The sequence below is a fragment of the Lipotes vexillifer genome, unplaced genomic scaffold (genome assembly GCF_000442215.2).
Source record: "Lipotes vexillifer unplaced genomic scaffold, Lipotes_vexillifer_v1.1 scaffold792, whole genome shotgun sequence".
Taxonomy (NCBI): Eukaryota; Metazoa; Chordata; class Mammalia; order Artiodactyla; family Lipotidae; genus Lipotes; species Lipotes vexillifer.
Window position 1 is genome coordinate 406181 of NW_006795663.1, and position 24522 is coordinate 430702.

The 24522-nt window shown below is 35.6% G+C and overlaps 1 protein-coding gene across 1 annotated transcript in view; it reads left to right on the plus strand.

Annotated features, from left to right (window-relative positions):
• Positions 1-24522, plus strand: part of MYO9A (myosin IXA) — a 224341-nt gene that overhangs the window by 117743 nt on the left and 82076 nt on the right. Inside the window, 8 exon segments of the mRNA XM_007467841.1 lie at positions 3789-3911; positions 11022-11102; positions 12858-12968; positions 13836-13958; positions 16327-16476; positions 17291-17610; positions 17890-19494; positions 22377-22476. Of these exon segments, the coding sequence (XP_007467903.1) occupies positions 3789-3911; positions 11022-11102; positions 12858-12968; positions 13836-13958; positions 16327-16476; positions 17291-17610; positions 17890-19494; positions 22377-22476 (2613 nt within the window).

Genomic DNA, 24522 nt, shown 5'->3' on the forward strand with positions numbered 1-24522 from the left:
CATTGAGAGACCCACGTCCCACAAAAAAAAAAAAAAAAATTAAAGTGGCAGGCAGATCCTATTCATTGACCATGGTCATTTGCTGATTGAGATATTTTGGTTGCATTAAGTTAGTTTTATGTGATGTGGAAGGAAGCAACAGAAGTGTAGATAACCTGAACTTCTTTTCCCTTTTGCTCTTTTGTGAAATCTGCAGCCACTTTACCTTGAGTATGAATCATTATTGTACGCATCCCTACAACTTTTATCGCTACTGGAAATAAGATTCAGTCACCTGTATTAAGGGCACCTCATTTTATTGATATAGGTAGGATTTAGAATGCTTTATTTTTATTACAGTTCTGAATAAACACAGGCAAATATTCAACACATATAATCCAACAGCCCTTAGCCTTCTGTTAATATAGCTGTGTTTTGATAGTTCTTTCCCTTTCTCTCCTAGAGAGTACTTTCCCTCTCATACCTTGAAACCATCACTTCTATTAAATATACCTTTCTAATATGATCTACCTTTAAATTTTCAGTCTTTTACTGACAGTTCCCTTGTTGTACATTTCTACTTTGACACCCTGCTCATCTCTCAGACTTGATCCCCAAAGCGATTTTGGTTTGTCACTCCCCTACTGAATTTTTGTAGTCACTCAGGCTCAAACGTTGAAGGTAAGTTTATTGTGCATTTTAGTTGTCTTTAACAACATGAGCAATATCTTCTTAATCTTTGTGGCTACAGCACCTTGCACAGCAAGCAGTAAATAATTGTTTAAAAAAGAATGAACTGACTAATCTTAATAAGCTAAACAATGAAGATGGAATTAAGAAAGGAATAAAGTAGATAATGAACAGAAGACCTCAGAAAGGAATTAACTCCGTATCTGTTTTCTGCTAGATCTTGGGCCCACAGTTCAGTTCTTGGTTTTTGTCACATCTTACTGGACTATTGAAGCTGTCCCTTGACTGGATTTATCTCTCTCTTGCCTCCTTAGCCTCCTGTCTTCCACATTGTTCTGCTCTGCCTTGTCTCTCCTTTCTTCCTTGCCCTGTTTTATCTTCTTCATAAATCTTAATAACCCTCAGATTATCATTTATTTTTTAATTTCCTTATAGTCTGTTTCCCTGTACTTGAATGCAATGTATTCCTAGCACTTAGAACAGAATCTGTAGTAATCACTGAATATTTGTTGATGCATCTAATCATGGTGAGTTTTGTGGACAAGAGACTGGTCTCCAGTTGCTGAGGAAACATTTTTCAAAAATCATTACTTGCTAACCATTCGTTCATTTATCCAAACTAATATTTATTGAGTTTGCAGTACCAGACACTGTTAGGCATTGGAGGTGCTGAGATAAACAGTCCAGTCAGAGAATCCTTGCTCTCTCATAGTGATTCTTTTAGAGAAAGAGAAAAAAATACACAGGTAAACAAAAGATGATTTAGATGATATTATGTGCAAAGAGGAAAATGAAATGACATATTATTGATTTAGAGGTGGGCTGCCTTTGGGGTATTTAAGAAAATAGCTTTATGAGAAAGTTTGGGTATTTAAGCTATAAGTTGAATGCTAAGAAAAATCAAGCAATGTAAAGGTCTAGCTATAGAGTATTCCAAGCAAATGAAAAGATAGGGAAGACCTTGAGATAAGAATGAATGTGGATTTTTTTTTGTTTGTTTTTACCTTTCTAATTAAATTCCTTGATGGGAAGGACTTTTTAATAGTTTAAAAAAAAATAGTTACTTGTATTTTTCACAGTTCATCTGACCCTTTTTCACATAGTGACATTTAGTAATTAATTTTACCATTGCTTTAGATATGGTTTATAAAATGAAACCGTTTCCGAGGTCTTTTTATCAGAAGTATCTTAAATGTTTGGGGAGGGGAATAATTTTAGGCTTTGGTGCTAATTTCTTTTTACTTATGGATAAACCACAAAACTCTTCTAATTGAGTCCTGACCAGTATGTAAAATTATTTTTTTCTTAATATACAATGAATCTTTTTGTAAGAATTCAAAAATGCTAATAAAAGTAAAGTATAAACTCTCAAAATTCAATATACACATGTACTATATATATTTACATATATATTATTGTTTTGTGTGGGGTTTTTTTTGGTCAAGAGTATTTGCAGATATTTTTCCATGCCAGTAAATATAGGTTACAGTATTTTTAGGAGCTGTATAGTATTCAGTTGTGTGAATGAAGCATACTTTATGAAAAAAATTCTGTATAGCTCCTTATTGCTTTTGTTTAGAATTTTTCACTATTTTTTGAAGTACATTGTCAGAAATAACATTCAGAGCTCTCCTTAGATAAATATGTAGACGTGAAATGGTTTATCAGAAAGATTATAATGATTTGCATTCCTAAGAACAGTGCATAAATGCCTATTTCATGTATCCTGGGTTTTATCAGCCTCTATTATGTTTGCCAATCTGATATGCAGAAAATCTCCTTAAAAGAAAATGTGTGTTTCTTTGATTAAAAGTGAGATTGATTGTCATTATGTTACTTGTCATTTATATTTTGAGAATTGCCTGTTGAAGTCTTCTGCTCATTTATTATCACTGGATATATTTTTTAAAGGATTTTTTTTACAGTTCTTGTATACAGATAATAAGTCTTTGTCATTATTGAAAATATTTTTTCTTAGGTGGAATTGTTTAAATGTATATTGTACTTAATGCCACTTGGAAGTTTTTATTAATGTTTATCTTGTCAAAAATTAATATTTTTTAGTCTTTTAATTTGTCATACTTTTAACTCAATTCTGTGCTTCTCATACAATAAAACTTTTACTACTTTTTAAATAACATATGGAGTTGCACAACTGTATAGATACATTTTTTTCCATTGACAAGCTCACAGCCATAAATTAGTAGGATTTTAAAAATTGATTAATGATTAGCTAAAAAAAGCTCCAAAATACTTTATTAGTGTCCTGTTTTGTATTCTTTAGTTGCTTTATGTGTAACTTATATCTTATTTATAAGATTAATAGTTAGGACCTCAGGATGCGGATTGATAGGGACTACCTTTTCTTTTTTTCTGTGTACATGTTCCTGGCTTACCTACTATATAGCCCAGGGATTGAATTTAATTTATTATCTGTATGAGTCGGGATTCAGTTGCAGATAACTAACCACCATAGATATTGTTAAGTAGAAAGGGACTTAATTCAAAGAGGTGCTTACAGAAATCATCAGAAGTATTAAAACAACGGAGCAGAACTGACCTCAGCTGTACTCAGAAAGCTAGGAAATGAGGAAGCCGCTATCACTGGTGCTGCTTCCAGGCTCATACCACCTGTGGTGTAATCCAGGCATCAAGAGAAAGCTGCTACAACTGTTGGCTTCGGGGCTAAGGTGCTTTTACTAGAGTTGCAGTGACAACACAAATGCACTCTGCTTCACAACACTTTAAAAAGTAGTGCCTGGGCACTGGGACCACCGAAAACTAAAGTACTTTTGTGTACATGTTTCCCAGCAGAAACAAGCTAGTAGCCAAAGCCTCTGCCTTAGTTAGACCTTCCCAGTTTCACGTGAGGGAACTGATGAACTTAAATCACATCCAGAACCTGAGATGTAAGAGAGTTTGGGAAATGTAGTTTCTTTTTAGCTGGTAAGCTTCTGTAAGAAAGCAGAAGGAGGGTAAAAATGGACGTTGAATATTAATCGCTCCTATTCACCACAGTCATTATACGCATGAATAATGAAAACTGGCTTACAATTTTGTTTTTCCTATTCTTAGATTAATTTATATGAAGAATTTGATTTTTTCCCCCTGCTTTTCAGCACTTGCTAGAAGTAAAGTCTTTAAAGCACCTGACAAGACTGACCCTACAGGATCGCATTACCAAGTCTCTTCTTCATTTGCACAAGAAGAAGAAACCTCCCAGCATCAGTGCCCAGTTTCAGGTTGTTTCCTGTTTTACCTTTTTTTCCTTTTATTTTTAACAAAGAGGAATCTGTTTTGTTCAGGTTGACATTGTAAGGTCAAAGTGATCTGCAAGATACCTGAATAGGATATGATTCATGTGACTAAAAAGCTACACTATAATGGTCATTTTGGATGGAAGTACCAAAGATGGGGAAAAAATGTCAAGTGCTTTTGTTTTTCATCCTTGTATCTCTGGATAGTGCATATCCCAAAGAGTAATTTATTATTTTCAGTGTGAGGAGAAAAGCATCAGAAAATTGACTGCCCAGATAATGGTCACTGTTAACATGATGATGTATATTTCTCCCTATATATTTAAACCTCATGCTACTGCCATCAACATTTAACTCAATGGAATTGTAAGTTTTTTCTTGATTGTTTATTTTAGTTTTGTGTATATAGGAATCCAGTTCCTTTCATTGTAACTGGGCATTTAGGAATAAATATGATCATAATAGACTAACCAAATAACCTCCAGAATAACTTTACAAAATTCTCTTCAAATTCTTCCCATTCTTCTCAAATCATCTCTAACATTCTATTCATTTGCTAGATATTTATGAAAAAGAGCTGAAAATCTTAAAGGAAACAGTGCTTTACATAATTTTACTCTACCTCATGCTTTTATCACAGAAGCCTCGTTCACTGTTAACTAAAAATTTCTTTATCTGCTGATAGCTATACTTCTATGTTATCACGTTTTTCAATGCTCCTGTTTAATCCAGGATACCTGAATGTAAATTATCTACTAACATATCACTGGATATGATCTTGTTTGATTTATAAGCACAGTTCTTCAAACTGTAGGCTAGAAATGTCATTTTATTTTAGACAATTTTCACCGTAGGCCTAGAGAAAAAATAGATTCTATAAAAGCTACTTGGTCAAAGTGCTCTTTAAAAAAAAAACACAAAAACAAGATCAAAGAGCCAAACAACTTATTAGGTGCTAATAAAGTTAAAGGAAAGACAATTGAATATATAATGGAAGCTCTGCCATGAATTAAAAAAAAATCCTTCTAAAATCACAATCCTATGGGTTAATGGTATTTGATTATTTAAAAAAAGAGAGAGATGTTGCTTGACCAGACAGGTCTGTCTATACCTCGGTGGTGTCTTCACATCCCAGAGTTTGGGTTTTCACTCTATGGATTTAGAAATGCAAAGATGAATTTACAGGGAAAAAAATATCATGCTGACTGATAAACTATAAACACTGCTGTAAAACAGTATCAAAGTTTATTAATATACAATGAGAAATAAGAGTCATAGGCAGACTTGTTATAATTGTTAGTTCATGATCACATTTCCTCCTGATTAGCAGATCAAGGTGGGAAGCCAAATTCTGATCAAAAGGTAACATGGTGAGCTTGGTATCTGAAAAGGAAGCATTAATCTCATAATTATGAAGGGTAGAACCATTAAGCTGTTGTGTCCTTTATTTTGTTACCTTGGATCTTTTACAGGTGTCTGTATACCAAACTCAGACTTTAATCTGAAGAGTAAACATTATAGCTACTACAATAAAACTTAGTTATAATTACAATCCTATCATGTCCCTTAAAATCCCCCAAATTCAGGAATTATAGATATCTTCAAATTAAATTCATGTATTGTGTTTAACATTTGCAAAAAGAGTCATCTTTAATGTTTCTAATACATTGTTAAGTATTATAAAAGTAATGAGTACTATATTTTCCAGATCCTTTACTAAATATTTATACACATACATTATTTTTCCTCCAATTCTGTGAAATAAATACTGTCATTCTTATTGTACAGGTGAGGAAATTAGAAGTGATGGAGGTAGACTGCACCCAGCTGTCTTTGACTTCATACACTTCTTGTGAATGAATATTTACTTTCATCAAAATGAAATAATAGAACTCTGATACAGGAATTGCCCTTCTTTTATAAACAACTAGAAAAATGGACAAAAGATAAGAACAGAATGTTTTTAGATATTAGACAGTAAGCATTGCAGGATTATGATCCCTGAGAAGAGGGAAATAAATGAGGCAAGTCCCAGGTTACTGCATAAAGGCAGTTTGCTGTAGCCCAGGGAGAGTGAATCCAAACAAATGCCAAGGTTTTGCTCTGGGCCTGCCCTCACAGAGCTTAATAAAAGCAAGTCTTGAAAGAATCAAAGTGATTCTTTATAACTTAACAGCCCCAGGGGAAAATGTCTGTTGCTCTTTAAAGGAATATAACAAAATCCAACAAGGTAAAATCACACTAGCATCCAATCTGAAATTATTAGGCATGCAAAGAATCAGGGAAAATACAACCCATAGCAAGGGAGAAAAAAATCAATCATTAGAAACAGATCTAGGGACTTCCCTGGTGGTGCAGTGGTGAAGACTCCATGCTCCCAATGCAGGGGGCCGGGGTTCTATCCCTGGTCAGGGAACTAGATCCACATGCATGCTGCAACTAAAAGTTTGCATGCTACAACTAAGGAGCCTGTGAGCTGCAACTAAGGAGTCTGCCTGCTGCAACTAAGACCCAGTGCAACCAAATAAATAAATAAATTTTGAAAAATGAAAAAGAAACAGATCTAAAAATGACAGAGATTATGGAAATAGCATTTAGATGAGGATCTCAAAATAGCTATTATAAATCATATAAATATGTCCAAAGAAAAACATGAATACTGATGAGAAAAAAATAGAGGATATGAAAAAGACTCAAATGGAACTTTCAAAGATTAAAAATGTAATATTTGAAAATAAAAATAAGCTAGATGGGATTAACACCTATTTGCCGAAGCAGTGAATTAGAAGTTACATTTGCTTTAAAATAAAGTGCAGAGAGAAATAACAAAGATGGAAAAAATGAAAAAAAGCCTTAGTAACTTGTGGGAAAATATTAGATCATTGAACATAGGTGTAATTGGCATCTAAGAAGGAAAGTCAAGAGAGGGGGATACAGAAAAAAATTTGAAGAAATAATGACCAAAATATTTCCTTATTTTTATGAATAATATGAGCTCAAAGATCAAAGAATCTCACCAAATCCCAAGCAGAACAAACCTAAACACACCAATACACATCACATCAAATTGCTAAAGCCAGTTAAAAAGAGAAAATTTTAAATACAGCCAGAGAAAATAGACAACATTTATGTGCCATGAAATGAAGATAAGAATAACAGTAGGTTTCTCATCAGAAACTATGAAAGGCAGAATTCAAGAGTAGTATTTTTAAAAAACTGAAAGGGGGAAAAAAAACTGTCACTCTAAAATTCTATGCACGTGAGTATTGAAGGTTATATAGAGACTTTTTCAGGCAAACAAAAGTTGAGAGAATGCATTGCCAGGAAATCTACATTATAAGAATGTTAAATTTGGGATAAAAATGGTGAGAAAACCATAGATTTTGGATCTATACAAAACACTAAGATTGCCAGAATGATAGAAGTGTAATTAACTATAATAAATACTTTTTCTCTTCTTTTAATTTTTTAGAAAGATAATTGACTATAGAAGAAAAAAATAATAATATATTGTGAGGTAGAAATAAAATGTATGACAAAAGTAGCACAAAAGGGAGGGGCTAAATGTAAGTTTATACTCTTGTAAAGTTTATACTCTTGTAAAGTTACAGCATTACCTGTATACTGTACACTATACAGGTAATGGTTTAGCATTATTTCAAGGCAGACTGTGATATGTTAAAGATGTAAAGTCTTGAGAAATCCTTAAAAAAGTAAAAGCTTATCATAGGTAATGAGCTAATAGCAGAACTAAAATGGAATCATAAAATACAGGTGATCCTTGATTGAACTGCATGGGTCCACTTACACATGGAATATTTTTCAATAGTTACACTACAGTTTTACACGATCAGTGGTTGGTTGAATCTGAGGATTCGAACTCCAGATAGGGTGGAACCAAGTATACTGGGGGACAACTTTAAAGTGACATGTGGGTTTTCAACAGCACAGAGGGTCAGTACCCCTAACCCCTGTGTTGTTCAAGCATCAACTGTATACTCAGTTTTAAAAAGACAGGATAAAAGAAAGAGCAGATTAAACAAATAGAAACAAATAACAAGGTGGTAGACCATATGTATATTTTTCTTATTTCAGTGGTTAGGTAGATAGCCACCCTCACCCTACTCTGGATTATTCTCTTTTGAGACTTTGTCTACTGCCAGCAAATGTTAGTATCCTTTTAGCCACCAGACTGTCAAATAAAGTAGCTAAAGTCTTAAGTTATGAGCGAGATGATGCAACTTGATCATAAGGCAAAAACTATGCATTGTTTTTGCATAGAGCTGTATATGAAAGGAGGCCACTTCACAGGCACCATGTGTCTGCTCAATTAATGCTTTGAAAGGAGTTTTGTGGCTTTCTCTTAGGATAATAGGTCATGCACATGCTGTTGCTGTTATATCTGCTGAAACGTGGATAAAACTACTGCCCCTCTCTTGGCCTGATAAGACACGCATGCCTAGCTGCTCAGAGACCCACAGATTGCTGGGAAATATATCCACCACTACATCATTAGTCAGTGTAGTCCTTTGCTTGTAGTGGTGGAAATTCTAAGTGTTTCTCTTCCTTGGCTAAGGGTTTTTCTAACTTTGTTTTTTTTGGCAGAAATCTTGAGTTCTCTGCATAAAGGCCCATCGGTTTGAAGAAAATAATCTACTTCTAGTTCTAACTCTGGAACTAAGAATTAAGTCATTACACAAACTCAACCAAGCTGATTTTTATTCTCGAATATGTCTCTATGTATTCTGTTTTCTACAGTAGATACATATTGGTTTTATAGTGAGAGGAAAAGATGTCTAAAGAGGATTATTTTTTTCAAAGGTGGTTTATTTATAGCAGCAGAAAGTGAACCAGTGGTTGCCTGGGACGCTGGGCGGGGGCAGTTGTTGACTGCAGATGGGCAGCAGGGGACCTTTTGAGGGGATGGGTGGAAGATTTCTAAATCTGGATTGTAATGATGCTTGCACAGTTGTATAAATCTACTAAAAAAATCATTGATCTATGCACTACAATGGATACATTTTTATAGTATGTAAATTGTAATTCAATAAAACTGTTAAACACAAGCTCACTACTAAGAGAATGAAAGGGCAAGCTACAGGGTATATGCATATACTTGTAATGCAACTGAAAAAAGACCTTATATGTGGAATATATGAAAAATCACAAATCAGTTCTTGAAAAGACAACCTAATAGAAATGGGCAAAAGTCTTGAACAAGCAAACCTGTCTTATATCAAAATATGTTATCCAAAAGGCCAATAAGCCTATCACATACATCCTCAATATTATTTATTATTCATCAGGGAAATGAAAATTAAAACTGCCTATAAGGCAATAATACTACACACTTTCCAGCATGGCTGAAATAAAAAAGATTGATTATGCAAAGTATTGGCAAGGATGTAGAGCAACCAGAATTTTTATACATTGCTATTGAAATATAAATTGATGCAGGCATTTTGGAAAACGGTTGAAAGACATGTAGAAGATTGTTCATAGCAACTTTATTCCTAACAGCCCAAACTTGAGCAACCAGATATCCATCCTAAACAGATAATTTAACTGTGGTATAGTCATATAATGAATCACTACCATATAGTGCTGAAAATGTACAAGATACAATTGTATGCAACAAATACAAGATAGTATATAGTGTATCTTTCTCTTTATATAAAGTTTAATAGCAGGTAAACTGACTTACCATCTTGGAAGTAAGGATAATGGTAACCCTTGGTTGAGGTGTGGAGGGTGGAGGCAGGTAGCCTATGTACAGTGATCTTGCTAAGTTCAGTGGGATGGAGCACAGAGGGACTTCTAAGGTTCTAATAATATTTTATTCATTGATTTGGGCTCTGGTTTCAAGAGTGTATTCCCTTTGTGAAAATTCACCATACTGCATATTTATGATTCAAGCATTTTATATTTTGTGTATTATATTACAGTAACACACACGAAAAGAACACCTAAAAGTAAGAAAATGTGTATGTTGATGTAATATATATGACAGCAACAACAGGAGTCTATGTGATTGTAAGGCTTCTTTTACTTGAAATCATAAAATATTGACTCTAAGTATACTGTGCGGTTAGGTTAGTATATTGTTATCCGTTGAGCAGACACACACACAAAAAGCAATACAAAGAGATGTAGCTGAAAAGCCAATAGATAAATAGAATACTAATAAACAAAATATGTTATCTGACTGTAATTAAAACAGAAATCAATAAAATAAAGATAACAATCCCCAAATATTTGGCAAATTAAAAAGACATCTAAATAAAACATGAGTCAAAGAGGAAGGACAGTTTTAAAAATATTTTAAATAGAATGAAAATAAAATATCACAGTTTGTGCGGTGCAGCTAAATCAGTACTCCAAGGTTAATTTATAACATTAAATGCTCTTATTAGAAAAGGAGAAAGGCCTTAAATCAGTAATCTAAGCTTCTACCCTAAGAAACTAGAAAAAGAAAAACATTAAACACAAAGCAAGCAGGAGTGAAATGATAAAGTAGAAATCATCAGTGAGATCAAAAACAGAAAAATAATAGAGAAAAACCAATGAAATAAAAAAACTGGTTCGTTGAAAATGTCAGAAAATTTATAAACCTCCAGTCAGACTAATCTGGAAAAAAGAGGCAAAGCACAAATTATCAGCATCAGGAATGAAAGAGGGAACATCACTACATACTCAAACATTAAAATTGAAGCAGGGGATTACTGCCTTCCTGGATACCCTCCTGGATGTTTTCCCAAAGTTACTCTGAGACTGCATGAGTTTGAATAAAGTTGTTTCATGAAATGTGAAGAAAGGTAAAAAATTTATTATAGACTTAGATTACTATAAAATATATCTGCAGTATTTACTATTGCCAGTCTGTCAGCTTTAAGGTTAAACTGCCATCCTCATCCTTAACTGGCCTCAGTTTAATCAGTATGGCAGTGTACACAATGTGCTTTTCAGAAACAAACCTATTTCTGTGTATACCACTTTTTTTTGCATATTTTACCAACATTGTTGTTTATATTTATAAACCATTCATTGCCAGTTTGGAATGACAGTAATTGCTAATTATATTGCTTTGTATTGCAGGCCTCATTAAGCAAGCTGATGGAAACACTTGGTCATGCAGAACCATATTTTGTAAAATGCATTCGCTCTAATGCTGAAAAGGTAAAAATGTCTGTAAATAAGAGCTTCTAGCTCAGCTTACTTCAAACCAAGCTTTAAATTCTTTCTAAGAATAAGTGGCGGGGAAGAGCTATCTATAATCTTTGTAAGGAAAACAGTGTTCTATATTTTCTATGAATATCCTTCTTACTTCCTCACTTAGCTGCCTGAAAAGTATTTATATGGGCTCAATTTAGCATCTCCTAGAATTTAGCATCTCCTACAGAAGCAAAAATCTCTTGAAATTCCATCATATAAAAGAATTTTATGCAACTTTTGTTACCCGTACCAAGGTTAATCTGTCTTGTTTAGATATAAGGTATCAATTATTCTTACAGGACTTGCGTGGCATTTTTCATGTTTAGAGATTCTTGTCTCTTCAAAATAGGGAAGATACTCAACATTCTTGATTTCTTCTTGTTTTATATGACAGTTCCCCTTATTAGAGCTTTGCAAAACATATCTGTTAAATGTAAACAGTTGTCATCTTTATGTCCATCATAGGAAAAAAATAGTTCTAGCCCAAACTGCTAAAATGTCGTAGGAATTAGGTTCAGCTTTCTTAATTCTTAATAAGCAGTCTCTAGCTCTGCTAGTTATAAGTTTTGTGATCTTAGATGAGTTACTTAACCTTTCTATGCCTTAAATATTTTCATCTGTGTAACAATATACTGGAATTGTAGGACCAACCTCATAGTGTTTTGTGAATACATATGAGTCAATACCTATGAAGTACTTAGAATGTTCCTGGCCCATACTAAGCACTTAGTAAATGTTAGCCATTCTTTTATAGTGACAAAAGAGGAACCCACTTTATTTACAGTTAAATAGAAGTTTGAGTCCCTGTTATTCTTGCTATGCAAAGCGTTCAATTAATGAAGTATTTAAGGGCACAGAATAAGTACTAAATAAATATTAACTGCTGTTATTATTTAACATAAGTTGCCCACTTGACTTTTTTTTTTTGACAGCTGGTATGCCCCATCTTTCTGCAGAAAAATATTTAGGATTGCCTTAGTGGATCATTGAAAATAGTATTTAGAGAATAGGGAGAAATATCAGAAGCTCCAAATACAGCCTCTTTTGAATGTCTAAAAATATGCCTATGAGATACCTAGGAGTGACAGAGTGTCATGACTGGTGATGATCGAATGCCTCCCTTTAGCCTCTTCCCTATTGATGCTTATACAATGAGAGATCAATTCTCAGGGATTATAGGAATTTTTTGTTTTCAATGTGTCATACCAGTATCATCAGCAAAAACTAGGGAAGTAAACTTCTTTTAACCTTGTACTAGTCATAGAAGAAGAAATATGTCAGCTCTCAAGTTAACCAAGGCAACTGGAAGAGTGTGGGGTAAGTCGTTTCTGAGTGAGATTGTAGATAAAATCTTACTTAATAAAAATATAGACAGTCTTGACTATGTATAAGTAGGTTAATCTTGTTACAAATTTTATAGTGAATAGACTATGGGGCCTGTGGGCAACTACATTCCTTTTGAGCTTTGAAGGCCCTCTTCTTCTGCAAGTAGAGAAGCCTGGAAGCCTGGTGTCTCTTTTCCTTTTGGTCAGGCAGTTAGAACTTTTCTGAAGCTACCAGCTGGGGAGGTAAGATTGTCCCATCACCTCTGCTGTATCTTAACCAGACAGCCTCCAGTCAATTCCTAGATATTCAAAACTTAACTACACTTATAAGACAAACATTAATTTGGAGATCTATTCTCCTGGGTTAATGTTTTTTCCATTTTCTTTGTTTTAGTTGCCCTTAAGGTTCAGTGATGCCTTGGTACTTAGACAGCTTCGGTACACTGGGATGCTGGAGACAGTTCGAATTCGCCAATCAGGATACAGCTGCAAATATTCTTTCCAGGTTATGCTTTTATAGTGATATTTAAATATATTTGTACATCAAGTAAATTATTCCTATGCCTTGCTTATTTTTTATTTGGGTCTCACTTGTTTATTTCTCCTGATTCTTCCTTTACATTCTATCTTTTGTATACAGAATTGAAGAGGGATAGAGAATACTCATTTCCATTGAATGACAACAATCTCATTAAGCTTGTGTTGTAATAGAATCCACTACTTGGCTATTCTCATTTGATCTGAATGTTTGTTAATATAAGTTTACTCATAACATGGCAGTTCTTCACACTGATTACGCCAGTAATTGAAATACTTCAATCAGAACTATCTAGTTCAAAAGAAAAGATCCCGTTTGATTTTTCCTAAAGTCTTCTCAGCAGGATTTTCTTACAAAGGAGGCTGCCAGCAAGGCTCACAACTGTTCTCATCAGCTACTGCTGCTATGGATATAGAAATTATTTGAAGCTTTTCAGCAGCTGAGCAGGTCTTTACTGTTGAGGGAAAGCTTTATTCTCAGTTGTACCCTGAAATAGCTGTCACCTTTGCTTATTTTTCTGCTAAAAAATTCAGATTTTTGTTAAATAACCTTTTCTTTGGTCTTTAGTACAGCTTTCTCAAAGGGAGAATTAGCTTCTGCCCTTCTTTTCTTCTTTCATTCCCCTTTGATAACAGAATATGTAGGAATCACTATCTCCCCCCACCATTTTACTAATTAACCTTTTGAAATATTTTAAATTAGCAAGTAAATTCTTGGTTTCACCCTGTTTAAAATAATGAGAAAAAGATCAATAAAAGGACAATTAGCTAGTTTAGGATTTGGTTTACATATAATTCTTTTGTGATTTTACAACATTTTCTTTTCACTTTTCAGGATTTTGTGAGCCATTTCCATGTACTTCTTCCCCGAAATATTATTCCATCCAAATTTAACATTCAGGATTTCTTCAGGAAAATAAATCTTAATCCAGATAATTATCAAGTTGGAAAATCCATGGTAAATATAATATATACAGCTTTTGCCAGATTTAGTGCATTTTTGTATATAAGTAATAATGGCAGTCTTTGCTGAGGAGAATGTTTATAAGAAAGATAGTGTACCAGATATCATAAGGAAATCGATTAGGCCAAGATTTTTACTTAATAATGTAGTCAGTATTAATCAAAGAGCTTATGACCAATGCTCTAGTGCCGCCTATAATTTTAACTGCTTAAAAAGCATTTCTTCCTAGGTATTACACTGTAATTATCAACTCAATTTGCCTAAAGTGACCTTATCCAGATTCCCCTACTGTCTTTAACTAATCAACTAGTCTTTTTCTCTGTCACCTTTCTTCTAGTTTCTTAGGCTAGAAACCATAATCATATTTTGGCTTACCCTTCACTTTAATCATTTTACAAAGTTCTGTTTCTGTTTTTTTCCTTATAAATGTTTCTCACATCTCTCCCTTTTTCTCCATTCTTACTGTTTCCATTTTAGTTCTGTTTTGTAGCTCTCACACATTTCTCTTATAGTAAACAAATCCATCATCTAATGCCAGTCTATTTTTTATTCCATTTAACTCACTCTACCCATAGTATCAAAATCATCATCTTAATATACTTTATGTCAGCCTCCTGCTCAATAATAATCCCTTTATAATCTCCTCATTAAATCTAAACATCTTTCTTTTCCAAGAACCTCCATGTTGTGACTTCACACTTTTTAATAAATTTATTTATTTATTTACTTTTGGCTGCAGTGGGTCTTTGGTGTTGCGCGTGGGCTTTCTCTAGTTGCGGCGAGCAGGGGCTACTCTTTATTGCGGGGCACGGGCTCTAGGTGCGTGGGCTTCAGTAGTTGTGGCATGTGGGCTCAGTAGTTGTGTCTCGCGGGCTCTAGAGCGCAGGCTCAGTAGTTGTGGCACACAGGCTTAGTTGCTCTGCGGCATGTGGGATCTTCCCAGACCAGGGCTCGAACCCGTGTCCCCTGCATTGGCAGGTGGATTCGTAACCACTGTACCACCAGGGAAGCCCCACTTCATGCTATTAATTGTTCCATTGTCCCAGTATGTATCTTTATTCTTTTTTTTGGCAGTACGCGGGCCTTTCACTGTTTTGGCCTCTCCTGTTGCGGAGCACAGGCTCCGGACACACAGGCTCAGCGGCCATGGCTCACGGGCCCAGCTGCTCCATGGCATGTGGGATCTTCCCAGACTGGGGCACGAACCCGTGTCCCCTGCATTAGCAGGCGGACTCTCAACCACTGCACCACCAGGGAAGCCCCTATTCTTTTTTTTATAAATTTTTTTTTACATTTTTAGACATTTATTTATTTGGCTGTGTTGGATCTTAGTTGCGGCAGGCGGGATCTTCATTGTAGCGCACAGGCTTCTCTCTAGTTGTGGCACGCAGGCTCAGTAGCTGCGGCGCGTGGGCTTAGTTGCACCGTGACATGTGGGATCTTAGTTCCCCAACCAGGGATCGAACCCACATCCCCTGCCTTGGAAGGTGGATTCTTAACCACTGGACCACCAAGGGAGTCCCTGTACCTTTATTCTTATTTCCAACTCCTTGTTTTGCTCAGGTGGAGTCCTCTGTCCTTGCCCTGAATAGCTTACTGTTTTCCTCTTTGGGTATCTAATATCTATCTGTACTTTCTAAGAATATTTTTAAATTTTTGACAAAAATGGGAAGTGATGGATATGTTAATTAGATTGTGGTAATCATTTCAAAATGTTTATACATACATCAAAACATCACATTGTACACCTTAAATACATACAGTTTTTAATATCTACCTGCTTTTAGTGTTGAATTGTAAATCCTGTTTCCAAAGGGACTGTGTCTAAGTTATCTTTGTATCCCCCTAAATTCCTAAAGATTTATAATAGAATGAAGGAGTAAATAAGTAAACTGATGAATAGCTTTGGGCAGCAGGAAGCCTTTGACGCATGCTGGGTTTCAAAAAGACTTATCATTATTGGTTTATTCATATTATGATCAAACTTTAAAATCTGTGGTTGTCATCTTTTTTTTTCCCCACTCCAACATCCTTGAAAAATATGACATATTAATATTACCAGTACTACATTGGCTTCTAATGGTGAAGTTCCCAAGGGAATAATGTATCACAGTCTCTGGCACTGGGATTTTTGTAGTAATGTTCACCTTTCCAGTTCCCCTTCTATATTCTAATGCCTCCTTTCCAGTTTGAGAGTGACTACTTTGGCTAAGTTGATGGAAATATTTATCAGTACTGCTTGTACCTGTCTGCCACTGTGTCTGTTCTTCTCTAAAAAAGCTTACCATAGGAACGATGAAGGATGAAATAAATTTCTCATTTCTTCTTAAGCTGTATGCTTCATCTTTTTTCCTTCTGGTAGGTGTTCCTAAAGGAGCAGGAACGACAACACCTACAAGATCTGCTTCATCAAGAGGTGCTCCGCAGAATCATATTGTTGCAGCGATGGTTCAGGGTCTTGCTGTGTAGACAGCATTTCCTCCATCTGAGACAGGCATCCGTTATCATCCAGGTAGGAAACAAAAGATTCTTTGCATGAGATTGGCTAGTTTATTTAGTCAGTGTTTTAGTAACTAGAACTGTTTTACTGTGAAACATTTAAGTAAGATTGTAAATTTCTTCAGTGGTGAGAATGTGTCCTACTCATTTGTTAAATGTTCACAGCATCCAACAGATTACCTGGCATATAATAATAGACTTTTAATAAATATTAATGGAGTTAAATTGAAATTAAATTGAATTTATAGTTATAATGTCTTGTGAGGTATGATTAGGGGCAAAGGAGTTATGTGCCTTAATTTTTGTTGGCAAGTTATTTTTAGTTTTGTGAGTGATATTTGAGAATTATATGTACATTGTTGTTGTTATGTATTCATTTTGGATGAAAGGTATCATATTTTACATTTCTCTTTTATTTTCTCCCTCATTGATTTATATGCTGGCTGTTTTCCACAGGATCTTTACTGTTTGTACAAGAAAATCTTTAATATCTTAATCTTTGCAATGTATACACGTTGACATTAAACCCATTAATATTGGCAAATTGTAGGTGAGAATATAATGTAATTTGTTAAAATTAATTTGTAGGGCATGAAAGCGTCAAAAAGTTTTAAATTACTTTAAGTTGTATAATTAACTTCATTGAGGTTATATTATCTAAAATAGTTATTTTAGCCAGGCATATCTGGAAAAGGAAACTTTTTTTACTTTAACCACCCACAGTTTAGCTGTTTAGCCACTTAACCTCTAGTTATGACATAAGAAATTTCTGTGAGAATGTGTTATAAGATATGACAACAGTTTTTATTATTTTGTCTTCCCCACAGCGATTCTGGAGGAATTACCTAAATCAGAAGCAGGTCAGAGATGCAGCTGTGCAGCAGGATGCTTTAGTTATGGCTAGTGCAGCCACTCTTCTTCAAGCTTCCTGGCGTGCTCACTTAGAGAGGCAGCGGTATTTGGAGCTCCGGACTGCAGCCATCGTCATCCAGCAGAAATGGAGGGAGCACTATAGGCGGAGGCACATGGCTGCTATCTGCATACAGGCGAGATGGAAAGGCTACAGGGAAAGTAAGAGGTATCAAGAACAAAGGAACAAAGTTATCCTTTTGCAATCACTATGTAGAGGATTCAGAGCAAGACAAAGGTAATCTTTTTTGCTATAATAATTAACTCCTCACTTGTCAAGTACTTCTTATATGTCTGCTCTAACATTTGCCTGTTAGAATTAGTTATCTCAGTTTGTCTTCTCCACTAGAAATAGAATTGTGAAATGTGCATCCAAGTTAGTTTAAGAAATACTTAATATTATAAAAAGAAAATTTTTGAGACTTTCCACTTTTTAAAATATTCTCAATAAATGTATTCTCTCCAGTGGTGACCAAGAGATATCTCTAGCCTATTTTTTTTTCCTGTTTTGATATAGATTTAAAGCTTTAAAAGAACAAAGACTAAAAAAAACAAAACTAAAACTTGGATTGGCAAATATCAAGCCATATGGAACTCTGGAAGTTCACGGTTCAGACCCTTCAGAATGGGAGGATTGTTCATTTGACAACAGAGTAAAAGCCATAGAGGAATGTAAATCTGTGATAGAGAGTAATCGAATTAGTCATGAAAGTTCAAAGGACTGCTTGAACGAGTCCCCAAACAAGCGACAGGAGAGAGCCAGAAGTCAAAGTGGTATGGACTTGCAGGCAGATGTGACTGTAAGAGAGAGACCCAAATCCTTGGAAGATCTCCACCAGAAAAAAGTGGGCCGGGCCAAAAGAGAAAGTCGGAGAATGAGAGAACTAGAGCAAGCTATATTTAGTTTAGAATTGCTGAAAGTCCGTTCTCTTGGTGGTGTGTCTCCTTCAGAAGAACGTAGGTGGTCTACAGAACTGATGCCTGCGGGCCTTCAGTCTTTACAGGGTACACCGGATAGTGAAAGCTCTCAAGGAAGCTTGGAACTTCTGAGCTGTGAGGAAAGCCAAAAGAGCAAACTAGAGCCCATAATTCTAGATGAAGGAGATGTGCCATTCCTGTCACCTAAGATATCTAGCAGTCCAAATTTTGATTCACAGGACAATGCCCTCAGTACCTCAAGTGAGACTAACTATACATTGATTCAAAAGAGGGCACCTGCTGACTCAGTGCATTTAAAGAATGGGACTATGAAGGAAAAACTGGTTTGCAGTTCTGAATCTATTACCTGTAAACCACAGCTGAGAGACTCCTTTATTTCAAATAGTCTGCCTACATTTTTTTATATTCCCCAACAAGACCCACTGAAAACAAGTTCTCAGCTAGATACAAGTGTCCAGAGAAACAAACTATTGGAAAGTGAAGAAACACTTCCATCTCTTACTTTGGATATCAACAGGGAAGCCAGAAAGTACCACTTCCCAGGGGAAAATCAAGTTGTTGCTTCTTTGAATACAGCTTCTTCCAATATTGTGCTTAAGAAGTTAGAAAAGCTAAACACTGAGAAGGAAGAAAGGCAAAAGCAATTGCAGCAGCAGAATGAAAAAGAGATGATGGAACAGATTCGCCAGCAAACAGATATTTTAGAAAAGGAGCGTAAAGCCTTTAAGACAATTGAAAAGCCAAGAACTGGGGAGACTTTTCTGGTACCATCTTTCCATCAGTCAAAGCAAAGAATAGAGAGGCCATCCTCTCTCCTCATCCTGAATACCCCAAATAAGGACGAACCCAGTGTAGCTGGGACTCCATCAGTAACTGTAAAAGATGCTGCTCTTGCCCCAAAAGACAGTCTCTCTGCTCACTTACCCTTGAAGGACCGACCTGTCACTCTGTTCTTTGAAAGAAAAGGAGGCCCATGCCAATCTAGTGCTGTTAAGGAATTATCCAAGACAGACAGAATGTCCACCCAACTGAATGTAGCCTGTAAACTCTCTAATAATCGCATTTCAAAAAGAGAACACCTTAGGCCAACTCAGCCTTGTAGCTACAAATCTGATGACCCTTTCAGAGATGGAACTACTAGGGCCATTTTCTTCACGCCAAAGGAAAATATGAGTAGTTCCCTGTAAGTGAAGTCTTTATTTATTTTTATGTATAAATGGGAAACTTTTTGGAAATGTTCATTAGGGTGCCTTGATCTGCCTCAACTATTTGTATGGGTGCTACTCAAATTAGCCATTTTCTGTGTGTGAAAAAATTTCCTAATTGTTGACTCCACCAGCCCCCTGAAATTGGATATAATTATACCCTAGGAGTCTTTGACTAAGCACAGATAGCAGGGTTTTTGGTTCCTCCCCATTAAGTGAGAAAACATTTGTGAAGGGCTGTACAGTGCCTGGAAACTTAGTAGGCAGTCAGCAATTGCTGGTTGCCCTAGAGCTGTTAGGTGTAGCAGTCCAAGCTTGTTAGTATCAGGCTTTAAAGTTAATGTGCTTTGTCACAGCTGTTGACCTATTTATGGTCTGCATTAAGTTCTTTGTACTTTTTTGATGGGGGGGGAATAAAAACCACATAAAATTTACCATCTTAACCATTTTAAAGTGTACAGTTCAGTTGTGTTAACTCTATGCACATTGTTGTGCAACAGATCTCTAGAGCTTTTTCACCTTGCAAAACAAACTCAGTTACCCATTGAAAGCAGTTCCCCTTTTCCCCTTACCCCCAGCCCCTGGCAACCACCATTCTACTTTCTGTTTCTAAAACTATGGCTACTGTATGTATTTTTTAATTTTCATTTTTGTCTGCGCGGCTTGTGAGATCTTAGTTCCCCAACCAGGGATTGAACCTGGGCCCTTGGCAGTGAAAGCGCCAGGGAATTCCCTGTGACTACTTTAAATACCTCACATAAGTGGAAGTTCTTTATTCTTTTAAGTTGTCTTAAGCAGTGGTAGCTGTGAGAAAACATTTCTTAAGTGGTACATAAAAACAAATTTGATAAAATTTAAGATATTTATATTAAAGCTATGTATACAGTGAATTCTTTCTGTTCTTGTGGGAGAATATCACTGTTTAAATGAAAGGAGGGCTATATCTTAGGGCTAAAAAAGTTAAATTTCATGTTAACTCTGAAAATAACTTTCTCATCATAACCTAACTTTTAACTCTGTCAGTCTTTAAAATTACAGATTTTATAGAAACTCTTTGTAAATATGGGCAAGAGATCATTGATATTTTATTTTTCCACTAAGAATTTTTATACAGGAGTATGAAATGCAGTTGGATTACATGACAACTTGAGATCCCAGTGCTGCGCATTAACCTAGAGATTGCCCGAAAGTTCAGACTCTGTGTAGCATATAAGCCCACCAGAGAATGTTAAAAACATATTATTTTCTGTCATTCTGATTAATTTTAGTTATGTGAGGGGTGTGCATGTGTGTATGTGCATAGTTGTTACATCCATGAATCTGTTTTGTAGAAGACTTACAGATTTCAAAAACAATCATCCTTGTGAATTGTTCCTTTTATCATTTTGCCAAGATAAAAGTCTTATAGCTACTTGACCTAGTTTGCTTAACCTTATTAATATCTGTGTATCTTCAAAATGATTATATATTAGATTGTGTGAAAGGTTAAGTAAAATTCATACTTCACATCTTCTCTTGTTCTATAAGTAATACTAGAAACATTAGCATTTTATAGAATCATAAAAGTTAGTGTTTCTACGTTATAATATCTAGTCCAGTTCCCACATATTATAGATGAGGTCACTGGTGCCCATGGAGGTGAAATGACTTGTATAAGGTCACATATATAGAGAAACAGCTGAGACCAGAATTTGAGTTTCCTGTTTAGAAATCAGCATTGGATGTCATGATTAGGAAGTAACATTAGATTAGTGTCCTTTCTATGCCATAGTGATGATAAGTACATCTTAGTCTTCAGCTGGTTAGTAAGGGAGAACAAAAAAGAAATCATGGAGAAACTTAGAGAAAATGCTGTGAGTTTAAAAGTTAGTTAGGGTGGTCAGGTGCTATCAAAGGTCCTATTAATTGTTTCTCTTTTGGAGAAAAAAAATCGAAGGTAAATGGCTCAGCTGTGGCAAGAGAGATTTTTAATAACCAAAAGGGTTATTCAGGACAACCTAGGATTGCTGGACTTGATTGTACACTGGTCAGAGGGAGATGTCTGAGAAGCTTTTGGCTATCAGAAAGATTGACATCTAATTAGCTTTGTTTAGGGATTATTGCCTAGGGCAAAGGACGAGATAACCTAGGCCTTCATTTATAAAATTAAGTGGAAGATTTTGAATGCAAGGGCAATTACTCTGCCAAATGGTATTATAAGTTAGTGTCTACTTTAAACCCAGCAGTATGCTAGAAGGTAAGATATGATTTTCAGTGAGTTTACAGTCCTGTTATTGATAAATTTTAAGACTCATGGTTCTGAGTTAATATAGATAATTGGGGCCATAAAAGTACAGGTTCTGTTCAGATTTTCATCAGACACAGACATTCATTTCTACAGAGAATTTAATGATAAAGCAGTCATATCATGTGGTTATTCAAGCAGAATTAAAATTTCACAGACTAACACTATACCATCTTTATGGTTTGGGGCATACTTCTTTTAGCTTGATAACAATTTCTTATTCTGCCAGTGTTGATTTTATTCTAAAAATTTTAAACTAAGACCACAGATGAAAGCTACAGAGAGATTTCAGAATGAAAATTTGCTTATCAATAGGACCATCTCAGTATAAAACAAAGTAATGAGGTACTCATCACTGGGTGGCTACTTATCAGGTATTTTATAATGATTAGAGTAAAGGCCCCTTCTTCTGAGACTGATTCTAAAGATTTGGGGATTTGGTATTTTCCCTTTCTCATTATCAAATCCATTTCTTTGACCTGACTTGTTAGACTATATTTCATGCTATACTTTTAAGACTGCTGCCATGAGATATCTGCTAGGAATTGAAATGTAATCCTGTTGTTTTATCCTAAGTGTCACCAAGGAAGCCTTAAACAGTGGAAATCCTCAACTCCATAAACAAGATGAACCAGCTTGGAAACCTGTGAAGTTAACTGGGCCGGGCCAAAGAGAGGTAAGTATTGACTTTTGTTTTATTTGTCTTCTATGCAAAATAGGTGCACGCTGTTTTGGAAATTATTATTCTTGTAGGTAGAGCACCTCATCTACTCATTTACTCCCAAGTGTTTATAGAGAAAGAAGCCATGAGTTAAGTCTGTTACACTTAGAGAGGAGTACTTCAGGCAGGGAAGGGTGCCTAAAAATCCAGATTATATTTACAAAAAAGAAGTTGCTGAGGAAAAGAAGGCAATTTATGCAAGTGACTTTGGTGACTCATTATGGCAGTGAAAGATGACTTCCTTGGCTATGGAGAAGAACAGTATAGATTTAGCTTCCATTCTTATTCTTTGTCCAGAGTAATGAATATGGATTGCTTTTGGTTATCGCTGTCACTTCTAGTGAAAAGGGCACAGGGGTGGAGGGGATGTTTCAAGAAATTCATGAGCTCTCTGATGTCTTTCATTGGCATCGTCTCCCAAAAACCAAAACAAAACATTTTTGTGTTATTTGTTTTATCATTTGGTCAAGCAGGTTGCCAGACCGGCCCATAAAAAGAAAGCTCGAATGGCGCGGACGCGCTCCGATTTCTTGACTAGAGGTACTTTTGCCGATGGGGAGGGGGATACAGAGGAAGATGATTACGATGACATTATTGAGCCCCTTCTCTCCCTTGACCAAGCTTCTCACTCTGAGCTAGGGCCTGCACCCAGCCTGGGTCAGGCCTCTCACAGTGACTCCGAAATGGTAATTTTACAGCAATATAAGAAAAATAGGCAACAAGCAAATCTGATGGGAATAGTCTTTGCTAATCTAAAGCTAACCTTCACAGCTTCTTCTCCGTATAACGGTTTGTACATGGGAAACCTCAGTGAACAAAGCAACTAAAGCTAAACCTTCATTTAATAAGACTTGGATAAAGGGCACTTTAACAGTGTATGTCAAATCATAAATTAGGCAAAAAATATTAAAGTTATTTAACTTAGCACTAATGTAGGAGTTTTCTGTGTTATATCTTAAAAGGTCTAGAGCAGGGAGGCTCAAAATTTTTTTTTTGTAAAGGGCCAGATAGTAAATGTTTTAGACTTTATGGGTTATACAGTCTCTGTTGCAGCTGCTTAACTCTGTTACTGTAGAGTGGAAACAGCCATAGGCAATAAGTAAACAAAGGCACATGGCTGTGTTCCAATAAAGCTATTTACAAAAACAGGCAATGGGGCTGTATTTGACCTGCTGGTCATAGTTTCTTGATCCCTCCATGGTCTAGTGAATAGGGTATATAAAAAATAATCCAGTAGCTTTTAACTGAAATGGTATTCTCTTTTCTTTTCTTTTCTTTTTGGCTTTAAACTTGTTTCCCCTCTGAATTTTTTAGTAATAGAAAAAAAACATGAATTTTTAAAAATTTAATAAGCAATGCCAAAAATGTCTCCCTGGGCCAACCGAGCCAACTAAAAGGCTATAGATAATGTGAATTTGTCTTAATCACAAATTACAACATTGGAGTTATGTTTGAATAAAGCTGCATTAAGAAAATAACTATTATCATATCTCAGCCCAAATTAGGCATATATAGTTTGATAAATACAAATGCATTTATGGGTATAAAGTGTTTGATTTTGGAATTGTCCTGGAAAATACAATATGAGTACCCTATATGTCTATTATGTACTAAAACATCACTGAGGAGGTGGAATGATATGCATTTTATTTCCATGCATATCCTTAATTAAGTTGGGTCTCTAATGTTTTTCTTTAGTATCTGTTCATTATGGGAGAAACATTTTAGGATGGTCTTCTTTTGACTCATTAAATATTTTATCTTTGAGCTGTTTTAAAAGCTATTTGATTGGGGCTTCCCTGGTGGTGCAGTGGTTGAGAGTCCACCTGCCGATGCAGGGGACGCGGGTTCGTGCCCCGGGCCGGGAAGATCCCACATGCCGCGGAGCGGCCGGGCCCGTGAGCCGTGGCCGCTGAGCCTGCACGTCCGGAGCCTGTGCTCCACAATGGAGGAGGCCACAACAGTGAGAGGCCCGCATACCAAAAAAAAAAAAAAAAAAAA